Source organism: Paralichthys olivaceus, chromosome 16 (assembly GCF_024713975.1).
Source record: "Paralichthys olivaceus isolate ysfri-2021 chromosome 16, ASM2471397v2, whole genome shotgun sequence".
Classification (NCBI taxonomy): domain Eukaryota; kingdom Metazoa; phylum Chordata; class Actinopteri; order Pleuronectiformes; family Paralichthyidae; genus Paralichthys; species Paralichthys olivaceus.
In genome coordinates, this window is record NC_091108.1 from 14,283,078 (window position 1) to 14,306,291 (window position 23,214).

The 23,214-nt window shown below is 42.1% G+C and overlaps 2 protein-coding genes across 3 annotated transcripts in view; both read right to left on the bottom strand.

Annotated features, from left to right (window-relative positions):
- pik3r2 (phosphoinositide-3-kinase, regulatory subunit 2 (beta)) overlaps positions 1 to 9,803 on the bottom strand; it is a 28,193-nt gene extending 18,390 nt beyond the window's left edge. Inside the window, exons 1-2 of the mRNA XM_069511079.1 lie at positions 9,555 to 9,803; positions 1,027 to 1,919 (exon numbers count right to left, since the gene is read on the bottom strand). Coding sequence (XP_069367180.1) covers positions 1,027 to 1,345 — 319 coding nt within the window. The 5' untranslated portion in view covers positions 1,346 to 1,919; positions 9,555 to 9,803. The remainder of the gene's footprint in view (positions 1 to 1,026; positions 1,920 to 9,554) is intronic.
- Positions 9,804 to 10,782: 979 nt separating this feature from the next.
- The window catches only part of mast3a (microtubule associated serine/threonine kinase 3a), a 29,828-nt gene continuing 17,396 nt past the window's right edge, over positions 10,783 to 23,214 (bottom strand). For both annotated transcript variants that reach the window (XM_020108738.2, XM_020108730.2), the window contains 21 exons: positions 22,748 to 22,823; positions 22,281 to 22,490; positions 21,025 to 21,126; positions 20,657 to 20,789; positions 19,791 to 19,876; positions 19,489 to 19,574; positions 19,015 to 19,223; positions 18,785 to 18,923; positions 18,420 to 18,552; positions 18,162 to 18,327; positions 17,969 to 18,070; positions 17,208 to 17,330; positions 16,952 to 17,064; positions 16,583 to 16,764; positions 16,004 to 16,125; positions 15,719 to 15,907; positions 15,074 to 15,297; positions 14,707 to 14,829; positions 14,414 to 14,550; positions 14,146 to 14,330; positions 10,783 to 14,023 (listed from right to left, as the gene is read on the bottom strand). In XM_020108738.2, coding sequence (XP_019964297.2) covers positions 13,134 to 14,023; positions 14,146 to 14,330; positions 14,414 to 14,550; positions 14,707 to 14,829; positions 15,074 to 15,297; positions 15,719 to 15,907; positions 16,004 to 16,125; positions 16,583 to 16,764; positions 16,952 to 17,064; positions 17,208 to 17,330; positions 17,969 to 18,070; positions 18,162 to 18,327; positions 18,420 to 18,552; positions 18,785 to 18,923; positions 19,015 to 19,223; positions 19,489 to 19,574; positions 19,791 to 19,876; positions 20,657 to 20,789; positions 21,025 to 21,126; positions 22,281 to 22,490; positions 22,748 to 22,823 — 3,730 coding nt within the window. In that variant the 3' untranslated portion in view covers positions 10,783 to 13,133. The remainder of the gene's footprint in view (positions 14,024 to 14,145; positions 14,331 to 14,413; positions 14,551 to 14,706; positions 14,830 to 15,073; positions 15,298 to 15,718; positions 15,908 to 16,003; positions 16,126 to 16,582; positions 16,765 to 16,951; positions 17,065 to 17,207; positions 17,331 to 17,968; positions 18,071 to 18,161; positions 18,328 to 18,419; positions 18,553 to 18,784; positions 18,924 to 19,014; positions 19,224 to 19,488; positions 19,575 to 19,790; positions 19,877 to 20,656; positions 20,790 to 21,024; positions 21,127 to 22,280; positions 22,491 to 22,747; positions 22,824 to 23,214) is intronic.

A 23,214-nucleotide genomic window follows, 5' to 3' on the forward strand; every position in this document is an offset into this window, starting at 1 on the left:
CAATTAATGTGGTTTATGTTCTTTACAGGTATTTTCCTCCAACCTGACCCCTGACCCATGTCAACCATTATACTATGGCTTGGCTGAACTGGCTGATGGATATTCTATACTGAGAGATGTATATCTACATAGTCCAGTTTGCCCAGATTATCAATATCTTGATTTCAGTATTTAATCAATGGTTGGTGCATAACCCTAAATCTTGACTGAGAGACAAGATAATGGTGGTCCTATATTATAATTGTGCCTATCTATATTCTATAAAAAGCTCAATGACTCCTCAATTCTTAAAATCAAAAAGACTCTTCAAAATGCAAAAAGGTTTTTGATTGAAAATGTTATCTGCAGCTGGTGTCTCTCACATTAATGGTCTTGTTTGAAAAAAATCTTAAACTCAAATTGATGGGGAGCTCAAAGAAACATTTCTCCTTATGGAGATAAGGTCAAGAAAAAATATATTTATTTGCAAAAAAGCCTACGTCTAAAATTCCACACCTCCTCAGACGAATAAAGACAAACCCAGAAAATCCATATTCACAAAGGCACAAACGGCTGCATGAATCTGTCAACCTTTCAAAGTGGATATCTTCTGCATATTTGAGGCTAACAAACAAATAATTGAAATTGAATACAAACAACAGAGTAGAAAGTGGAGTAGGAAAATAAAGAAAAATAAATATGAAAAATGCAGAGAATCAGGAGAGTGGAGTTAGTTTCTGTAAAAAATGCACAGTAAGGGTTTTGGCATCAATAACTCACTGCAATACTGCATTAAGCGACAGTTTTACTATTAACTTCACTGGCAACATGAAACTGTGCAAACAAAATGAGAAATCAATTAAATTATGTGCTGGTTTTTTTATTGATACATTATATTAACTGGTGGTCTCACAGTTTGTAAAAGTTTTTGTGCTGAGCGTTTATCTCAGTGTAACATTGACAATTTATTTGAAAATGACTGACCTACTGTGCATCTTCACAGCTGAGGTAAGCCAGGTGATGTTATCTATATGAAGAAGTTTTTACCTTGAGGCGATTCTGGTCTGGGTGCAGCAGGTAGTGGTCGCTGGGACCTGGGTTGACTCGATGGGACTGCCATCTTAACAGGGCCAATGTACTCAACGTAAGTCCCCGGAAAGTCGCCTCTCTGCTTGGTGCGCTCATTGTACCCAAGGAGCCAGCCCAGGCACTCAGGCTGCTCCTCGCAGCCCTCCTGGTATTTCTCCATGGACGACAGCGACGCCTTGCTGACTGTCAGGACGTCTCCGGGCTGGAGGTCCAAGTCCTCTTCCTGGTCCTTGGTAAATGCGTAGAGAGCACGGTACTGAAAACCCTCTGCCGCCATTTTGTTGGGGAGACAAAAATTAAAATGGCCACCAAATAAAGAATTAGATGAGCTACTGCAACTGCAAGTGTTACAGATATCCTCCTCAGAAACCAAAAAGGTTGTCGAGTCACTAAATTCTGGTGTTGGATGTTAGTTTGGCTTGAGGGGGAGGGGGTAGGGGGATGATGGGAGGAGGGGGGAGTCACCCGAAGCTAAGAAGCATTTTCAAAAAGTCGATAAGATGGCGTTCTGCTGCTGCTGTGTCTGTGGCTGCAGCGGTTTCAGACTTGACCGGTGTTGGTGGACTGGTGCGATTTCCTCAGCTTGATTCCCCGGTTGAGCCAGATGATGGAGCAGAGCGAGAACGTTGGCAACATGCTCTTTCAAGCAGCGGAAACCTGCTGGCTGGGTGCTACTGGAGCAGCCGGGGAAGGAAAAAAAAAGTCTTTGCCAGTTGAGGGCCCTGTGTTGCTGGCTCTCCGCGGTCAAATGAAGTGGTCTGATTGGAAGACAAGTGGCGGAGTGGGATGGTCTTTAATCCTATTGGGTTCTCTCAGGCTCCAACATGTTCCGGACAGGGATTATGACCGACCTGCACAGAATAAAAAACAAAAAAACTGAGAAAAGAGGGCAAGAAATGTTTGAAAATTTCAATAATAAAAACTGTGAAAAATAAGAACAAACGGTGAATTCGATTTAATTAAACAGCCAGAAGTAAAGCGGCCCATATCTACGTGAAACGAAGCTTAAAGCGGTGCATGAAAATGGCGAACTGCAGCAGCTCAATGCATTTGTGCAGTCTTCGGTTAGGACAGAGAGATCGGATGATGCTGCTGCGTCATAACCAACAGCAGACTGGGTCCCTGGACAGGAGCCTCCATTCCCTCCATTCTACATTCACACACTCATAGCTTTTACTGGCGCATCACAGTTTCCACAGGAACAAGAAGTTTTTACTGTGAAATTAACATCCGTTCAACTCACAACAGCATGTGCAATTAACAGGATTTGAAGAAATCCAGGCAAAATGGTGAAGACAGGGTTTTTGCAGAATGAGCGTGCAAAGGAAACTAAGACCTGTACCATGTTTGTAGGGCAACCAGAATTTTCGGAAAGAAGTGGAACCTTTTGCAACAGTTCCCTCTGTCCTAGGAGAGAAAAGAGGCAGCTCTGTGTTGCCTTAGATATATTTGAGATTTTTCTGCATGAGAATACCAAATGGACCGTCAACTGAGCAACCAAAGACCAACAAACACCACCTAACACGAATAATTGAATGCTCTTTCTAGTCGATCATACCATATCTGCATACAGCAAAAGGTCAATCCATGTAACCGTAACAAATATTGTCTCAATGAGATGATTGCAAGGCCCAATAAAATGCCAATCAGAAAACCGAAAATATCACTATATAGCAGCAACATAACAGTTTCAGAAGGAGGGATTGGTGTAAGGGGTTCTAATAAACCAAATTCATCAGACACTCGATTGCAAAAAATCAGAATTACTGGATTATAATGTCCACAGTAAAATATCAAAACAATGTATCATGCCTGGTCATCTGAGATGTAAACGAAAAAAAAGAATAAAAATCCTGCAAGAGACAGGGAGCAAGGACGAGAGAGATTAGGGTTTCCAGATTAAGTACGACATCTGTGGTTTGTGGACCATCCGAGGACAATGGTCATGTTAACCTCTCTGGACGGGATGAAAAGATGTACGTGAGGAGATGGAGCAGGTAGCAAGGGAGGACGAAGGCGACAGGAAGGTGGATGGAAGTTTGGTTCTCTATGTCAGGAGTAAGAATCTATCTGGGGCAATTTACCAAAACGCCCAAATCGAAATAACCACAGGCCTGGTTTGCAAGGCCTGATGTGCAATCACTTCGAAAACGCTCTTGAATGGACAATGTTTTGAATGATGCATTGCAGACGCTTAAGAAAAATTAGGTGAATGCATAAAAAATAAACCTACACCTCCGATTTACATCTGTGAATGCCAAAGTGCATGCTTGCGAATCTTAGTCTAGATTATCCTCTCTGCCCCCACTACATTCAGAAAGCAAACGCACATTCCCTGCAGACGTTTGTTCGTAAGAATATCATCCTTTTTTTTTTTTAAATGAAAGGTTTAAGAGTTATCGTGATAACAGGATGCAGCACAGTGCAACACTCACCCCACTTTTGGTTCAGAGAGAAGCCCGACAGGCTCAGCCACACTCTCAGTCCAACATCCTTCGAGTCGAGAAGCAAGAGGTGCCAGGCGAGACACGTGGCACTGGCATACCCAACCACAGCCCGCAATCCTCACACCACCATACCCCCCCCCCAACCCTAAACCTCCCTCCCTCCTCTCTCCACCTGCTCTTCACCCCCTCCGAAAAAAAAATAAAACACAGAGCGAGGGAGAGTCCTGCCTCCAACTGACACCCCCCCCCAATCCTCAGCCAGCGAGAAAGTCCAGTTGTTTTTCCAGTTGCCATGTTTTATTTGTTTATAGTCAGAGCACCGGTGCAGAAAAGCAGCGAAAACTCGATGAAGACGGTGCAGAAGAAAAAGCAGTGCGCAAGGAGCGCTCTGAATCAGTAATCCTTTTTTATTATTTAGTTCCGAAGCAGAAAAAGTCGTGCGAGGTGAGAGACGAGTCATCTCTGTTACAGTCCTGGTCTGATGTAGTAGCTCACAGTTCAGGGCAGCAGCAGCAGCAGCTGTCAGGCTCAGCCTCACTGGATCCATCCCCCTTTTTTAAAAAGACTTTTTATTCTGTCAGAGCACAGAGAGCAGTGAAAAAAAGCAGTGAGAGACGGAGCACTTTGCTATCAGCACAGTCCAAACGGCTGAGGGAGACCACAGGAAAATAATTAATGAATAGGCAGCAAGTAACTCACTGTTGCTAGAGAGAGGGAAAGCTAATCCCGCGCTCTGATTGGCTGCTGCTCTGGCCATGTGTTCCCCAGTCACCAGAGAAGCCGGGCAAATCAAGGAAATGTTCTAATATTAGAAAATGTATCTAGGCAGCGATCAAACATCTGACCCAAACAACTCAACCTTTTCCCCACACATTTGACTTTTCTCATGCGTGTAACCTTGATGATTGTTTATCATCTCTCATGAAACGCTGGATTACATTAAATGAAACAGGTTGATGATGCCGATGATGAAAAACACAACATGGAAAATGTGAAGGCTGAGCGTGACTGGAGCAAATTCCATGAGTCATGTTAAAGTCGGGCAAAGGGATGAGAGGAGATATTTGTTTTTCTGAAAGAGCATGATAATATATGTGATTATTTGCACGAGAAGGAGGAAATAAATAGTTATATATTTTACAAAATGACAACATTGTGACAAGTTGTGTGTGAAAAGTATAGCAAGAAAGCAATATAGCACGAAAGTATAAGACATTTAACATAACGGTGGGGGAAAGCGAGACCTACATTGAACCTAAAATGGCATTTAGATTAGACTCTGCTGTCTGCAGACATCAGATGACTCTTGATGTGTTTAGTCACCCAGTGTCGCTCTGACCTGTTCATTATACACCAGTATGCATAATGTAAAATGGCAAACAAGCCATTCAGAGCATCACTAACACAGTGATCACAGTAATTATTTTTGCAGAAAAATTCAATATGACTAGAGATATTTTTACTGGATGTCTTCTCTTATTATTTACAGGATACACTGAATAAAGACCAGTACGTTTTAACTCATTTCTTTTTACTGATAAATTGATGATTTTTTTTTTGCAGAAAACAGAATAACAAAAGAATTGATATTTTTACGTTAATCAAATAATCAAACATTTTCCAAGCTATAATGTCAAACACTTCATGGTCCTCAATTGTGATAATTTACTGCTTTTCTCAGTTTTATATATAAAAATATCAATTCAGATCAACATCACCTCGTACCAGGTTTCTTCATAAAGTCTAACAACATTTGCCAAACAATTATCATTAAATAAATAATTCCTCAAACAAATATATTGATAAGCCCCAGACTATCTTCAAACTTAAATTACGTAACAATAAGAGGGCAATGTAGATAATATGCAGTTATATTTTTCTGAAATTGAATTGACATTACGTCATGCATATATATAATTTTATAAAAAATACTATTGATTATCAAGAAAGTACAGTAAGGTACAGTCATATATCAGGGGGGAAACTAAACAACTGTGAAAACTATAGACATTTATCACAGTGTAATTTGTACATAAGCTTATTGTTTGACAGTAAATATAGTCTATTAAATCATACCATCCATTATAAAAAATCAAAGCTGGAGTCAGATCTTGCCAAATTATGTCACAGAATGTTAAGTCAGACTTTCAACCCCAGGTAAATATCTCTGTATCTCCCTGAACCACAGTTTTAAATCTGGTGTTGGTGGCAGCATTCTCACGCTGACAAAATCTGTCAGAAGTGAAGAGGGGAGCAACCATAGCGATGAAGATGATGATGTAGGCTACAGCAGCGACTAGCAGAGCCTAAGCATAGAAACCTAGGATGCAACCAAGGACATTTTACAAAGCTTCAGATAAAAAGCAAACTGAGCATTCAGAGGAGGGATTACAGTCAAAAAAGGAAGCAATCCACGTGAAGGACATACGTCAAACATTGACAACGTTTATGTAATTACTCTTACTGCCAGAGGGTGGGGACCAAAGTTTGACAATGCAGGTTTATCGTAACGTCCGAGAACAGGAGGACAAAACAAAGAGAAAAACATGAGCCACTGAATTCACCTTCAACACTGGTCATTGATCATATTAACATAATCATGAGAAGAAGTACTTTAGTGGCCACAGTTTGGTAATGAACACGTTTTCTACCCTTCTCATTTAAACAGAAAAGATCTTCAGATTTGTGTTTTGCATTGTTAGTTAATTGGAGACATATGTGCAGCGCTCTTTACTCCCTATGTCTCTCTGTCTCTCTTACGAACACCTGCCACTCATTGCCACACTGTTTCCGGCTGGAAAGTCCCACAGGTAAAACTGCAATGTGTATAGTATAGTGTTACAATACTAGCAATCTCATGAAGCATTTTAGGAACCATTACACAAAAGAAGTTTACCAAGTCAAAGGAAAAAATGATTTGTGGTCAAACGTGACAGTAAAATATGTTCTATGTCATTTATTCTCTGTGTATATTTGTTTTTCAAAGGGTTTAACCTGGGTGGCTGAGCCTGGCCATACTCTAATGATAGCAATCATCACTTCCATACAGGGTTAGCAGCATACAGCAGTCAATCTTTATAACTTTATATAACTTTTTTAAATGCACTGACTGATATTGGATCGGTACTCCCCTCCTCCCTGGCACGACAGCCTAAATATCAAAATCTGCCTCAGGAAACAATGCAGACCATATCTGCAGTGATATAAACATTTCACCAGTTATATAACTTTACTTGAACTTCTGCAGTACCTCGGATCAACTGTCAGTTGTATTTCCCTTTGCTCCACTGGTTCGTGTCATAGAGAGTTCCAGAGAGATAATGTCTAATAATAAGAAAATCCATTCCAGTTACACCCGGTCGTACGTGTGCAACACAAACCAAAAGGGCTTCACAGCTGGACAGGCCCATGTTAAAGGTAAATAAGTTTCCACGTCATCCTCATTACATAATGTGCAAATGGGTGTGGAGTAGAATAGTTGGAAGAATTTCCTGGTAGTGAAATAATGTAATTTAAAATCAATAATTTGAAGACTGATCATCTCCTCTAAATTCTTTAAGTCAATATTCCAGATCATGATCACACCCATTGACGGATGCAAGAATTCTTGCTGGAACTTTGAATTCTTGCTGGAACTTAGATATTTAACAACCTACATTAAAATATACCCAAATACAAGCGTGCAGCTAATTTCCTCTGTCGATCAATCACCCGGTTATCTGCTACCAATGCAGATAAACAAGTTTCTCTTGGACCTGAGGCTGTGTTGAACATTTTCACACCAACACATCATCAATCATGACTTTCTAGTGTACGTTTCCTCAACAGTCACATCTATGTAGGTCTGTTTAAAATGATGCGAACCCATAATTTCCATATCTTTGAGAGTTTGAAGGGAAACATGCCACAGCAAATCCAGTCCAAATATCAAGAGCAGTCCCCCCCCCCCACGGTTGAATGTGATGATTTTTCATACAGAGCTGAAAGGTTGATGAGTTAAAGAATGTTTTCTTAGCATGTGCAGTTTTTATAAAAGGATATAAATGCTGGGCTACATGTTGGCCGACGCCTCGGAGACACAGTTTATGGATTTCATGTGGATCACAGTTCATTTCTTTCACGCTGTATAGAATTCAGACATATACTAGATGGTAACAGTTGCTTCTTTAAAGTTTTGTGTGTGTGTGTGTGTGTGTGTGTGTGTGTGTGTGTGTGTGTGTGTGTGTGTGTGTGTGTTGGCCCTTTACTGCTCTGCTGATGAGGAGCTGAGCCACCACGCATGCAGCCTGGCTTCGGGCCATGTGTCCACATGGAGGCGAAAAAATCTACTGCGCCACAGACAGGGAGGACAGGCCAACAACACAAGAACTTCTTTTTTCAGCCTCAAACAGTGGCTTAGGCTTGTTATAATTTCACTTAGGCCCACCTGAACTCTATCTATGCTTAATGAAGCTAAAACAGCTCCCTTTGCTAAACAGAAACATCTGCTGCGAAGATTATGCAGCACTGAGACAGCACTGTTCAGAAAAAGTCAACTGTGCCACAAGCCTCAACAGGACTTGCTGTATCTATCAGATATGATATGAGACGCAGGCGATGCGGAGTTTGACCGAAGACAAATCTGATTGAAAAAAAAGACAAGAAATCTGATAAACCTCCAAAGTCAGCGCCGCATGAAAATACCATGAGACTTTTTTTTGCCATAAATAGTTTCTTTCCCCCAGTATAATGCAGTGTAATTCAATAATTTAAATTAAATAGCACCAACAGCAAATCTATTTCACTTCAGGGGTTTCTGTCTATACCTTTACATTCCGGTCATGTAAAAACATGTGATGATCAACATTATTCCTGGATCAAAACAAAAAGCAGTGGGAAAACAGTCGAAATGTCACGGACGTGTTCCCAACAACCGAGAAGGCGAATCAGGTCCATCTATCTAACTCTGTTCAGTTCAGAGTCTGCAGCCATTCCAGTGGAGTCACATTCTGATGCTATTTTGATCAAATAACACAATTTCAGTTCAACTGGCTCCCGCAGCTGAGGGGCGTTCAGCAACAATACCCACAGCTGTACTGTGTCTGGGCTGAATAATGTCTCATTCAGCCCTTCTGATAAGTGACACTTGGCATTCTGCAAAGCTTCACTTCTTGGAAGTTCAAACACAACCGGCCCCAAAGCGTCATTGAGGGCATTTCTAAAAACATGCAGAGGAAGAATGGAGGCTTTGCCACAAGCCGAGCTTTCACGCTGATAAAGCAGCGGCATTATTCTGGAGAATTGAATTTTTGTTGCATAACTCTGGATTCAGTAATTAATAGACAGGGAGGGGGTATTGGGGGGTAGAGGCCTATCTTATTATGCAAGTGCCACATTAAGTGCTCGGTGCATGGCAGAGAGTCAAAGCAGGGACACAACACACCCCTATCATGTCAGGCCTGCAGCAGTGAGAGGCCTCCACACTGCATGGCCGCCTGGACCCTGCAGCCAGTGTAAACGCAGTGTTGTGGTGTCATACACAGCAACAGTGCTGCACGCAGGTCTGACTCGAAGCTGCCCCAACACAACTTTCCTCACGTTCGAAAACCCCTACAACTGTTGACTGTGTGCATCAAGATAAACAACTCTGAGGTTAAATGATTTAGTTTGAAGAACTCGGGTTTGTTTTAAAAGTCGTCTTCGCGTTATTACCGGGCTGTGCGACCGTGAAGAATAAAGAAAAAGTGCGCAGAGTCAAGTTAAAGTTCGTGAATAACGCGCAACGTTACAGTGAGTTAACGGGCTCCACGTTTGATACACGTCAACTGTCGACGAGCCCCGCGAAGAAGACCTGCTTTTTATAGCGCGATAAAAAGAAGAAGATGCGAGAAAGCTGCGGACAAACAGAGAGTTGGGTTTAAGGTTTCAAAAGCGGGACAGTGGAGAACATGTCGGGGCTGCTGCCCGAGTGAAACGCTCGCTGGCGGCGGCGCCTCCACCATTTTCCAGCCCAGTGTCCGCCGCTGCGCTGGAAATGTGCAGCAAGTTGGAAAAACTCACCCGCGGATCTTTCCTCCACTCTTCTCACTTTGAGCGTGCGGCGCTGCGAAGCTTCAGAGCGGACACAACACGACCAGAGACCGCGTGGAGGCTGTAGCTCCTCGGTGTGTGAGTGAGTGTGTGTGTGTGTGTGCGCACTGAGCTTCCAGGAGAAGAGCTCTCTGTCCTCTTCTTCTCTTCTCTCTCCCTGTCCTCCTGCGACTCCTCTACTCAGCCATTTTCCAGCTCCGGCAGGGAGCAGTGCGTGGGAACTCACATGAGGAGAAGCGGAAAGAGACGAAGTTCGGCGGAAAGGTCCGAACCATCACAGAGGGGTCACCGGATGGTCTCGGAAATTTGAATTACTTCTATTCTATTTTAGTTTTTTATCATTATTATTTATCATTCCAGCTGTCAATCTATGTCAATTATAAATGTGTATAATGTATCTTGCTTTCGCAATTATAACATATGTATGTATCTTGCTTTGCTTGTTTGATTTTTAACAAGGAGAAGAAGTCAGCAAAAATCTGGATTTTATCTACATTAGTTAGTTTGTTTGTTTGTTAGTTGCACAAAACCCAACAGCAAATAAGTAAACACATCGGTAATTCAGAAAACACAATGAGAAATAACCAAATACAACCACAAATCAAGAAACGAAATGACAAATAACCAAACACAACAAATCAGTATACCCAACAGCAAAGAAGTGAAAACAACAGTAAAGAAGAAAACACAACAGATCACTCAACACATTTTGTCAGTGTTTGTTTCTCTTCAAAAGGACGGACAGTCTGTCCAATCAGTGACGAGCCCTGTCAATAGAAGCTACCTACCTTTTCTGTTGAGGTTTGTCACTGTGTCTTCTTATATCCTGTTGCTGCTTTGGCTGAAGGTACAAGGGTTTGGCCCTTTTGCACCTTATTGAACCGTACCGGTGTCCTGATGTCTATTGAGGTTGTGATGCAAGTTGTGGCCTGAGGATTGAGGTCATAGGTCTGGTGTGGGAAGAGCTCTTATTTTGGCGGCAGTATGGGTTCTGCGTGTTAGTTTTAATACTCAGCTTTGTCTGTGTATTATTAACACATTAACACATTAAGATGAATCTGTGTTGTTGAAGTGACACATGAAGTGTGAGGAGTGTCACACTTGACCATTAGTACATTTAAGAAAGATTCAGATAGTTTTTGTTGCCACAATCTTGCAAATATTGTTGTATGAGGGACAGACGACAGGTACACACAAGTTGTTGTAGTCCTGGACTTTTGAGTCCTCTGCAATTCATTTATTTCAAGCACTGTTAAGACAATAGAAAAAAAACAGACAATGTCACACCAGTCTGCACCAGATATCCACATGGAAAGAATTTCACAAAGGCTAGTTTGTCATTCTGGGACATGGTGGGGTTGAGGAGGGGGCAACAACTTCTAACACACGACTACGCTATAAGGAGTGTGGCTTATGTGGAGAGTCAACATTGTGCAACCGTTTGAGAACATGGATTTTATTACATACATACAGACACACACACAGAGGCAAATAGAGAGATGAGGAGCTCCTTGTGATGATGTGTAATGAACTGCTGCTGTTGAGATCCCCACAAAATGAACTCTTGATTTAAAAAACATGACTTGATGATACAATTTACAGGTCAAGAGATAATGTTTTGGTGGCGATGCAAAATGAAAATGAAATCAAGTACAATCGAGGATGTACAGGTATATTGCATCAGAAATTCAGAGAGAAATCCCACAGTTGTTCTTTTTTACAATGAAAAAATATCATTAGGTCTCATTTAAACCCCCACGATTCATAACCATTATTCAAGACTTGTAAATTCCCATTTTAAGTTCCTTCAACAAGACGCACGTGTCTTCTGTGTAACAAATGTAAATGAAAAGACTGGAAGCATTGTTGGCTGCTGATCCAGTCGTTGTCTGAATAAAAACAATACAACTAAAACAGCTTCAAAATTGGAGTAAAAATAGAAAGGAGGAACCTATAGCAGAAAACAAAATCCCCTTGCGTTCATATCTCTATCCTCACTTTAACCCTCAAATCATTCTCATGTTTAAAAAATTCAAGGCTTCTCAAACAAGGTTAATAACTTTAACCTTTAAAAAAAAAAAATCAGGTTCATCAAAACAAAAGGTTAAGATCCTCATCTCAGAGTCCATCTACCCTTACAAGGTCACTTTCAAAGAAACACCACCTACAGCTGCTATAAGGTCCACCATTGTTTAAACATACATCAACAGCATAGGTTAATAGTACTGCAACAAGACTGTTTCCATATCAAAATATACAAAAGGAGCGATCGTCTCGACTCATTCCTCCATCTGGATGAATTCTGCCATTCCCTGTCATTCATTTGTTGTTGTTGTTTTTTCTCCATAATAATTTAACAAAAACCTTGACGAGTCCACACACATATTTGCACTAAATTGTAAACATTCATTCATAATACACATTAAAAAACAGCCAAGGGAGCCATTTCTGTTTGTTGCATCCACTGTACAATATTTGAATCCCACAGAGAAAAGAGATCGTCCTGAAATGGCAACGCTCTCCAACTGTTCTACCACTAATACGACTTGTACGAACACTTCAGCGAGACAAGGTTTTGTGAGCAGCTGGACGGAGGCTTGATTCAACAAGGTATTTAGAAGACGGAGGAAACAGCCTGGTTTCCGAAGGTATTTGCGAAAGCTCTTTCTACACACCTGCATGGTGATCAGGCTGTGGTTGAAACCGCTGCAAGGAGTGCAAGCACATTTTTTTTCTATTAACAGGACAGACGGCAAGTAGCACTGACGCCCATACATGCATGAAGGTTCTTATGTACAACTACAGTTCCTCTTTTAAATGGTTTCTTTGTTTAAACCATGCTTTGGCACCAGTGTCACACTTTCCAAATGGTTTGATGTTGATATTTTGTTCTTTAAAATATTTATTAAAAAAAAAATGCTATCAGGATGGATGAGTTTAAATGTTTACCACCACAAAAAATACTTCAGAGGCAGCACTGAATCTCTTTTTGAATTCTACAGTTCAGTATATGTTACAGAGCAAACACTGCAGGTTTCTTTCTGAACATATAACACCCCTGACCCCTGGTGGTATATAAAAATGATATTGACTGATTTTTACTCCTCTTTTCTTCACCTAATGCAAAAAAATCACATACAGAAAGTGTTGCGTGGCTTTTTCTATTTGTGCAATTCCTGAAATAAGAACAGCTGAAGCATCCAAGGCATTTTCAACGACCCCCCCGCCCCCCCAAAAAACAGGGTGAGCATAAAAAGTCATAAATAGGTTTCTTCATTGTAAAACAAAAATATTTACAAACTACATCAGATGTTGGTGCCACAGTGATTTGAGAACTGAGAGAGAAAACAAGCATCGAGGAAGAGAACACAGTTTTGCAGTCATTATTCCGTTAACAGTGTTGCAGGGTGCATATATTACTTAGAAACATCGACTTTAATTTTTGTTCTTCCGTCTGCAGACAGTTGCTCATGATGATTATGGGGCTTAGTCACAGTTTCTGGACACAAGGCTATCGCTTGTAAGAACAGTTGCAGGTCAGACTTCCACTCACTTTGTTGACCTATTATCTCTGCCAAACTCCTCCTTGTTTTTTGGATTGGCTTTCTGCTGTGTATTTGTACCCTGTGATCCTCTTCCTCCCAGCTTCATGCTGGATTCTGCCGCGGCCGAGTTGATCCAGGACGCCTTGAACGCCTTCGGCTGCGTGACAGGAGGTGTTGGGCTCGGTGTTGCATCTCTCTCCTCCAGGTCGTCAAAATTCACTTCCTGCACAGCCTCCTGTTTCTTGAAGGAGTCCCTGCGTTCTGACAGAGCCAGCTTCCTCATCACCACCACCTCATTGGAGTGGTGGTTGCCGCTACGGTGTGGCGAGACGGTGGAACGATGGTGCTCGCTAATGCCGCCGGCTGTGTCTTGGTGGCCTCTCTGCCCTCCAATATACAGCCCCTGACGGCCGTGCTCACCAACGCAAACGAACCCGGTGGCTGTGTCCCCTTCCATGTCCTCCAGCCCCTCCCCCTCAGACAGAGGCACCTCCATGGTATGGCGGCGGGTGCTGTAGGCCTTCCTGTCTCCGTGGTACCCTCCCGTCATCTTGTCTCCTGTCAGCTTCTCTGCTGACTGGACCCTCTTGAGGAGAGGTGAACGGGGTGGTTCTGCACTGCGGGGGCGAACAGAATGGCGAGCAATAGTGGGAGGGGACAATGTTTTGCCGTGGAAACCTTGCAGGGACTTGGGGTGACTGGGGAGGCAGGATGGAGAGCACTGGGGGGAGAGAGGCTGAGGAGGTGGGATGCAGGCCAGCGGTGAAGGAGGGATACTGCTGGTGGACTTGCAGCGGCCGGCTTTGGTGTAGCGACCCAAAACATGCAAGGAACTGGGGCGGGCCTGAGGAACAGGTGAGTTCGGGGAGCTGGAACAAGGTGAAGAACTGGAATCTAACAGAAGGAAAGAGAAATAATACTTTATTTTTCCTGTAGAAACAGACAACCATGAAGCACTAAAGATCCACAAGAGAACTGGATACATTCTGCAAATGATACAAAGCATCTTCACTCACCTCCTGAATGGTCTGGAGCAGGGGAGCGGCAGGGTGTGGAAGGCCCAGAAGAGAGACTCTGCGTGGGGGAACCAGAGAGGCTGTCGCTCGATGACTGGTGGAACCCTGAGGAGAAGCTACGACTGCTCTGCATGGGTGGAGGCGGCGAATGCTTCGACAGCTTCTTCAAGATGCTACGTCGTCTGCTGCAAAAGCAAAAAGTGGATCTATGTTTAGTTTATTGTATTCTTTTATGTTACAGTTATGACTTCATTCCCCCGTCACGTACCTGTCCTGTCCATCCCTCTTCTTGCTCTTCTTGCTGCGTCGTGCCATCTTGGCCTTATAGCTCGACTTCCTGGCCGGGCCCACCTTAATGGAAGTGTTCTCCAGTGCAGTCGTCTGCAAGGTCACTCTGTTGCCACTCTATTTAAACCAGATTGTTACCATAAATACGTAGGCAGGTGAAGAGCCACAAAATGACATGTCCCTGACAGAAGATTAATATATTTAACAGGGAGGCACTACATTTAGATTTATATATACTACAAAGACATTGTAAGGCATAACAAGCCCTTTTACCTTGAGCAGGAGCTCCACCACCTCAGTGTGGACGAGTCCCTGGACCGACTCTCCGTTGACATGAGTAATGAGGTCACCCGCCCTCAGTCCTGCCTCATGTGCTGGACTGCCCTCCTCAACACACTGTGGAGACACACACACAGATCAAAATTACTGGTCAAGCAACCACCTAATCAGCTGTTAGTACTACAGTCCATGTTTCACCTGATTACTAAGTGTTTTCAGTTTACTTACTCTGAGAAAAAAGACACCAGGGAAATCAAACACATTTACTTAGTGCATTGGAAAAACATATAAAAACTGTAAAACACAGTATATGAAAGTTGTTTCAAATTGTAATTTTCACATTTGATATGAGGACACATACCCAGACCATGTGGTGGACAGTGTAGACATCACTGTCTCCCATGTAGACCCTGATTGCTCGCAGAGCAAAGCCGAACCTCTTTCCAGAGCTGTGGATGACCACAGGAGGCCTGAGGCAACTGACGCTGACGCACAGGTCCCGGCTGGGAGACGAGTCTCTGGACGAGGGGTTGGACGACAGGGACAAGGAAGATTTGGGGCTCGTAGGAGGAGCTGCTGAGTCGTCTGGATCAGGAGAGGAAGATGAATAGAAGATTAATGTTTATGGATTATATGTAATTTACCTCTGCTGCTTTAGTTCATTTGATACAGTACAGTATTTTATAAAAGTTCTACCAAACTACTAAAATAATAATAATCCTACCAACTGAAGTCATTCCACTATACATGATTCTTAGTCAGAAAGTTATTATGGACATAGAATTAGTATTTAAGGTTTGTGAATTAGACAGGGTCCACCTGAAGAGGGCACTGTAAACAAATACATTGTTTTGGCAAATACAGTTAGGTGGCACTGGAGCTTGAAAAAAAAAAGTAAAATCTATTGTGGCCATGTAAATAAATGTATACCAGCTTCAATAAGAAGGTAAGGGACAAATATAAATGTATTTCCTTCATGTTTTGTACAGATTATTATCCGGTCTACCTGGGGTGATGATGAGAGAGAGGCCAGAGACAGACGCAGACTTGGGGACTTTGCCAGCTGGGGATCTGGGTTTCTCTGGGGTTTCCAGCTGGTGAGCAATTCGTCGAGATGCTCCTCTCCTGAATGACGGCCTGGTCCCCGTGCTGTTGCTCCGGAGACGAATGCGCCGTAGGTTGGAAACCATCCCGTCTACGATTATGAAGCAAAACGTTACACCACTGAGGACTAACAACTGCGAAATATCATAACAAATGACAATGCATAGGTCTGCGTTTGTTAGCTAACCTTCCTCTTCTGCAGAGATGGCGAGGCGAGGCATGATGTCAAGGCTCTGGGTGCTGTTCATAACCAGTGGGCTGGCACTGCGCTCTGACTGGGAGGAACTAGATGAAGCACGAGGACGCAGACTGCAAAGGAAAAAAAATCACTCAATAAAAACACAGGGTTGAGTGAGAAACTCTGCTTTCTCTGTAAAAACTGCAATAATGGATCAAAAATAAGAAAACAACAGGCAACACAATTCAAAGAGTTAACCAAACTTCTCTCAGTTTATATTACATTTCCACACATATAAAGAAATTAGCTTTGTTATGCTGTTAATCAGCTTTTTAGTAAAAAACTAACAACTGATCATCTTTTTAAAAACACTGGTTTAATCTGCCAAAGCAACACAATTTGTTCAGTCGAGATCATGTCAGTAATTTATGTTTTGGCGTCAGAGGGGGAACTGGATCATATTACCAAAAAATTCCATTACTATCTCATAAAAAGAGAAGAAAATTTCATTTCCATCACATATTTCTTCTTGGTTCATTCTCCTCTCATAATGAGGATATCACTTTCTCTGGTGTTTCATGCTCTCACCTCCCCCTGTGTCCATCTGCCCTCCTGTCTCCACAAGTCGAGTGTTTGTACCCGTCGCCAGGAGAGAGGACTCCCCTGCCCTCCCATCGCTCCTCCTTCTCCTCGCTGTGGCTTCGCTCTGATGACGACAGGCTCTGGTTGGACGGAGTTGAGGTGGACAGGTGCTCTGTGCTGCTGTACACCTAGAATTCAAGCAGAGGGGTGGTGAAGCTTTGCTTTCCTTTTGTCATGTGTTACTATTGCTGTTTTATTTCTGAGAATTCACACCAATACTGTATTCTGTCAATGAATAAGTTATTTATATTGGATATATCTAGTAATAGCAAAGAAGGTTGCATGAGGATCAGTGAGCAGAGCCAGAACAAATACCTTGCTGAAGCGATGGGCCACAGAGGAGAACTGACGGAGCTCCAGAGACGATTCATCATCATTTGTTTCATCATCTTCATCTGAGCCTAGGTGACAGTAGCGCTCCGATCGAGCTGTAGAATTTGAATGACATTAAAACATTTGAAAAAATAGTTTTTATCTGAATTGACATTAAAATTCAGACATCCGATTATCATAGTAATGCATCCTGCTTCACGAAAAGCCTGTATGTGTATTTGTGAATGAATCCACCTACTGTCAAAGTAACTAGTATCCTCGTCAGTCTCTAGTTGAGGTATAAATTCAGCTTTCTGCCTCAGGAGCCCGTTCCAGTCCAGACCCAGGAAGAACATGTGCATCTTCACTTCAGTTGTTCCACCTGGAAAAGGCATTTACCACAGTTTACAGCTAATCCTCTGCCAAAATGTGAGGAGAACCTCCTTTGACACCAGACTATATCAGTTTGTTATAAAAACATTCAGTTTAATCATTAGATTATTTTCATGTAGAGCTGCAACTGGAGAATTAATTAGAATTCATTTGATGGCTATTTTCTTTTATTGGTCTGTTCAATAAAATATTAGAGAACATGAAAAAAAGCTACTGTCATCAAATATCTTGTTTCTTCCATGTCAAAATATATAATGTAAGACCAAGAAAAACAGTGAGTTGTCACATTTGAGAGCCAACAATCATCACACGTTGAATATTTTTGCTTGAAAAATCACATAATCCTTTGATTTCTTCACAAAATAGTTGCCTTCTGAAAAGGGTGGTTTATTAACTCAATTTCTATGGAATATAGTCATAAGACTTGCTTTACTTTCCAGCACCAGAGCTGAGGTATGTCGTTTATAATGTATGTCAATAAGCAACTTAAAATGTTTTCCAAACATTCTCCACATCTGACTTGTTCTGAAATCCATTTCCAGTGGGATGCCTCGTGTCATTGGTACCAAAACCGAAGAGGTCTCAGTGACAAAAAATCCCCCCCCCCTCAGTCTAACTACCACCAACCTGTTCCCAGACGCTCCAGAGGACTCTGTCTCAGTAGTCTAGTGATAAGGTCCTGGGCATCAGCAGGCAGAGCGTCCTCCCCATCAGGCCAGATGATGTCATCTGGACAAAGAAGCACAATCCAGTTCCATCTATAATATGAAGACAAAAATAAACTTGCAAGGAGCAACAATGCATTCACTGGCTCTCTTACCATTTACCACCTGACCAAAAAGCTGCTCTGGTGTGTCTCCAAAGAAAGGCACACAGCCCACTAGGAACTCATAGAGAATGATGCCCATGGCCCACCAGTCCACAGGTTTTCCATAACCCTGCCTCAGGATCACCTCAGGAGCGATGTACTCTGGAGTCCCACAGACCTGCAGAGAGCGAAAAGAGCAGAACAGATGTGAGGTAAGCTCAAGAACACAACTGAAGGAATGAGGAGAGGATGATATGAGAGGAGACAAACCTGTTTGTCAATGAACTCTCTGGTGTCTTTCTCAATGTGTCCTTCATACAAGTTGGTCGTCATGTTCATAAGACCAATTTTAGACAGTCCAAAGTCTGTCAGCTTAATGTGGCCCATGGAGGTGATTAACAAACTAGAAGGGAAGGAAACACAAAAATGTGTCTCAGATTCAGTAAAAAAAACATTAAAGGCAGAATATTTCAGAGAATTCTGCTCCAACTTCAGAAAGACTTGGTGTTAAAAAATGATGGTTAATCCAAAATGATGAGAGCTTGAAAGGAATGAGCTGCTGCATGAGAGCAAAGAGAGAAGATATGAAAAATGTGTGAGGCTGTTTTATCTTTTGAGAGTGGCTGGAGACATACTTGTCAGGTTTGAGGTCTCTGTGTACGATGCCGTAGTTGTGAAGGTACTCCAGCGCCAGGACGGTCTCTGCGAAATACATCCGCGCCATGTCCACAGGCAGAGGACCAATGTTCTTCAATAGGTTTGCACAGTCCCCACCTTAAAGGAGAAAGGAGGCCAACATGAGCTCTGTCAGATCAGTGTGAAAAACTTTGAATAAATGTTAGAGTCCAATCCAAACCAAGCCTACCTTCCACATACTCCATGACCATGCAGAGGTGCCTCCGTGTCTCAAAAGAGCAGAACATAGAAACCACAAATGGGTTTTCAGCAAATGTTAGGATGTCCCGCTCCACAAACACCTGCTGGATCTGGTTCCTTAGGATCAGGTTCTGCCGGTTTATCTTCTTCATGGCAAAACGTTGACGGGTTTCCTTGTGGCGCACTAGAAATACAGCCCTGCATGGAAGGAGGGAAATGAGGAACATGAGGGAACAAATAGATGAGGGCAAGACAGATGTGGAAGGGAGATAATTAGTGAGATTACATTAGAAACGGAAGCTGAAAAAATTCTCAGTGTAAAGTCTGTAAACACAAAAACATGACAACAAACCATCCTCATTTGAGTTTTTTGTCGTGCTTTTATTCATTAAAAACTCCTTTTTTAATGTCAACAAAGAGAGTGAGTCAGTAAAACGCAAACAAAGACGTCTGTCTGACTCACCCATAGGCGCCGTTGCTGATGAGTTTGATGGTCTCAAAGTCACTCTCCAGCGGTTTCCTACGAGGAGGGGTGCATGCTGCTCGGCTCTGAATCATACACATCAGGAAAATGAGGAGGAAAATAACAGGAACTTAGTTGCTGCATCATTTCTAAAAAAGCATGAATCCATTTACTTCATGTCTTCACTGAGAGAAAAGCCTGTGATAAGAAGTCTTCTTCTGCCTTTTAGATTCCTTTGCCCACCACTGTTTATTCTGTGAACTCATTGAGAGTAAATGAACTACATCTCTGCTGTGTTATACCTGTGTGAGTGTCGTATCTCCAGTGTCATCAGAATCCTTGCTGGCCGACCTGTGACTCGGGCTCGTCTGCTCCAGATGAACCATCTCTGTAACAGCATCAGACACACAGATCAAACTCCATTCACCTTAAATCAGCTCCAATGAAGACATGTTTAATCAACTGTCAGCAATTATACTAATGATGCTCAGTAAAACAAAATCAGACAGCTGTCCCTGTATATATATCATATTTGGTGGCAGGTTTGTTTCATGCAATTCTTTTATAATGAGTCACTTCATTTTAATGATTAACGACATCAGATTCAGTTGAGGACTGGAAGGCTGGATCTTGAAGGTAGTGCTGTCCTGTGGTAAAGACACAACCCGCATGACATTTCTGTGTATTGGCGAGTAAAGACACATGAATGTTTGTGTACTTATTGTTTTTTACATCTTTGGTACAAAGTGCAACAGCGATATTTTCTTCGCATCCTCTAAAATGCAATACAGACAAGACGAGAGAGCTTCTCAGTTTCTGTCACGTTTCTGATATCGAACATTAATCAGGGAAATAAAACAGAAAAGCAAACTCCTCTACTGGAAATGAGAAAGGACTCGATTTCTTTGTCTTAGTGGGTTTGCCCTAATTTAAAAAACAATGTATACTCTCTCATTGTGGTGTGGTCATTGAGGTATAACATTCAATAACTGCACATTTCAAGAAAGTAAATTCTGTTGAATGATTAGATCTTGCTCTAATAATGATGGCAACAATCCATCAAGCTCATTCAGCACAAAAATATAGTGCAATTGAAACTGAAAGCAAACTATTCTACCTAAATAGACAAATAGGAGGAGAAAAATGAAGTAGGAAGTTGGTGCTGCACCTTCCAGAGGATCTCTGTGGAGGCCGAGCTGGCTGATGATGTATTTGGGAATATCAGTCTTGATGCCCTGGCCGACCTTAGCTTGACCCTCTGCAACTTCCAAACGTTGGTAAAACTCCTCTGGATCAAACTCCTGGAGAAGAGAGGACAAAAGACGTGTTGTGAATTCATTGCTCTTGGCTTATTCCAATAACACTAACAACTGTAATTATTACTGCAGAAGCTATCATTTCGACAGTGCATCATTAGAGTCGCCTGTCACACCTGCATTTGAGGGAACAGTTTACTCAAGGCTCTACATTGCTGAACATTATACAAATGTTGTGTCACTTACATATAATCACTACTTTGTCTGTGATTATTCTTACCAGACACTCCAGGAGCCTGGCAGGCCTGGAGATGATGATGAGAATCTTCTTGACCAGTTTGGTGATGATGGTCACCTCTTCGCTCTCTGAACGCTCATAAGCCTGATTAGGAAAAAGACAAAGACGATGGATTGAACTTGTGCCACCTCACGGCTCGTGCAAATTGGCAAGAGGGCTCATCCAGAGACACTTTACCCTCACATTATTTTTAGCACCTATTTCATCTTCTTACTTTATTTGATGTTGAGTCAAGCGATTGTGGCTGATATTTCCACATATTGCATCAATGCTTGTTTCTGCTTGCTGCCTTTGCCAGATTAATAAATAATACCTGCCAACACACTATTATTGAATCTCATTGTCTGCATATCTTAGTCTAACACTGCCTTGCCTTGGTCAAACAGCAGGTTCAGAGTCTGTGTTGCAGAGATGGGGAAAGAGTGATGTCAGTGTTCAGAGTCAGAGCTACAAGGTTTTTTTTAAAAGTAATTTTCAAACAGAAACAAAGCATCATGAAATATAAAACCATAGGAGAACCTAACAAGCACAGGGACAAATTGAACCATATTATAATTTGACCACATTTTTAAGCACACACAATTTTTTTTAAAATAAACCTTTTCTGGCATTAAAAAAAATGTTCTATGCCAAGACAGAAAAATTATTTTCGAAATGTGGTTTAGTAGAAACTCAAAAAGTGTTTGTGCGGTCCTGGTTTGACTGTAGGATAAACAAAGCTGCTAGGAAACTGGAAGAACACAAAAAAGCACTGCAATGAGCGAGTGTGCAAACTATGGCCCCATTAGAAATGAAGTCATTGTAACATTATCCAACTTTCTGAATAAAAAGAGAAAGTCATTCTGCAGCAGAGGCTGTGATTTATTTAGCAGCAGCAGCATTTGCTGCAGGAAAACTGCTGGTGGAAAGGTCATGTAATCATTCATTACATAAGCAAATACTTGACCACTACACAAATCGATGCAATGATAGAAAATGACAACACCATTACTCCCAGTGAACTGGGGTCAGCTTCGAATGACAGCCAATCAAACAGGCATTTTCAATTCAATAATCCCAGTGCAGCTACAGTGTCGTATGCTGTAATGTCCCAGGGGGCAATCTGAGCTACCAACCATCAAAAACCCACTGGCAGTAAATTCAAACGAAATAGACTTGGCTTAGTGGATGAATAATTAACAGTGAGCAGCAAAGTAAGTATTTTCCTTAAACATTTACTGGTGATGGAGAACACCCACCTCGTGCAGCAGCTTCTCCAGCTTCTCCTGTAGCTCCACAAAGTACCTGGAGGTGACCAGACCTTTCTGGGACTTGTCCAGACAGTCTCTGGCGAGCTCCAGCAGCTGGTGCTGAATGAATCCCAGCACGCCGTCAGCCAGGGGCAGAGCGGTGCCCGGGGAACACTCTGCGATGATGTCGAGAAGCCGACCCTCCATCTGTGCCGTCGCCTGGAAAACAACCAAGATGGAAGAAGTAATTTACAGCAGTGACAGTGGCACTTATTAACTGTTACTTTAAATCCCAGTGGTGAGTGACTCAAGATTTTGACTTTGCCAGGAGCATAAAATCTCCTGTCCTGGTTTCCATGTGTAACAAACCTCATCCACACTATTGTAGATCATCGTTTTGCATGAAGATACATTAGCAACATTTTAAATAGAGAAAGCAAAAATTTTAAAAAAGACGAGAAAAGGAGTGCTTGTACCTTAGGAAAGCGTTCTTTGTAAACATGATTCATCATGACGATCTCATTGTCAAATATTCCACAGGTCCGTCCAGGGCTGGATGAGAACCAGGCAAAAGAAAAACAGAAAATGTGATATCACAACAATAAATACCAGACAATATTTCTGCACAGATATAATAAATAAGTAATGGATGTTCATTTTGAGTCATACAAAACAATGGAACTGATGCAAACTGATCAGGGGATGGAGAGGTGATGAAAGAGGAGAAGTTTTATTACATTAAATTAACAGATGATATACTAATGTGGAGAAATAATAATGTCAATAACAAAAATAATATTAAAGCTACACAAAATCTATTCATGTCTTATCCGTAAATTCCAACTCCAAGTGTTAACGGCCGTCCCAACACTAATGTGATTCAGATCAGGTTATCATGTGCAGTATCCGTGACCACATCTGTTGTGTGCACGGGGCTTCAGTT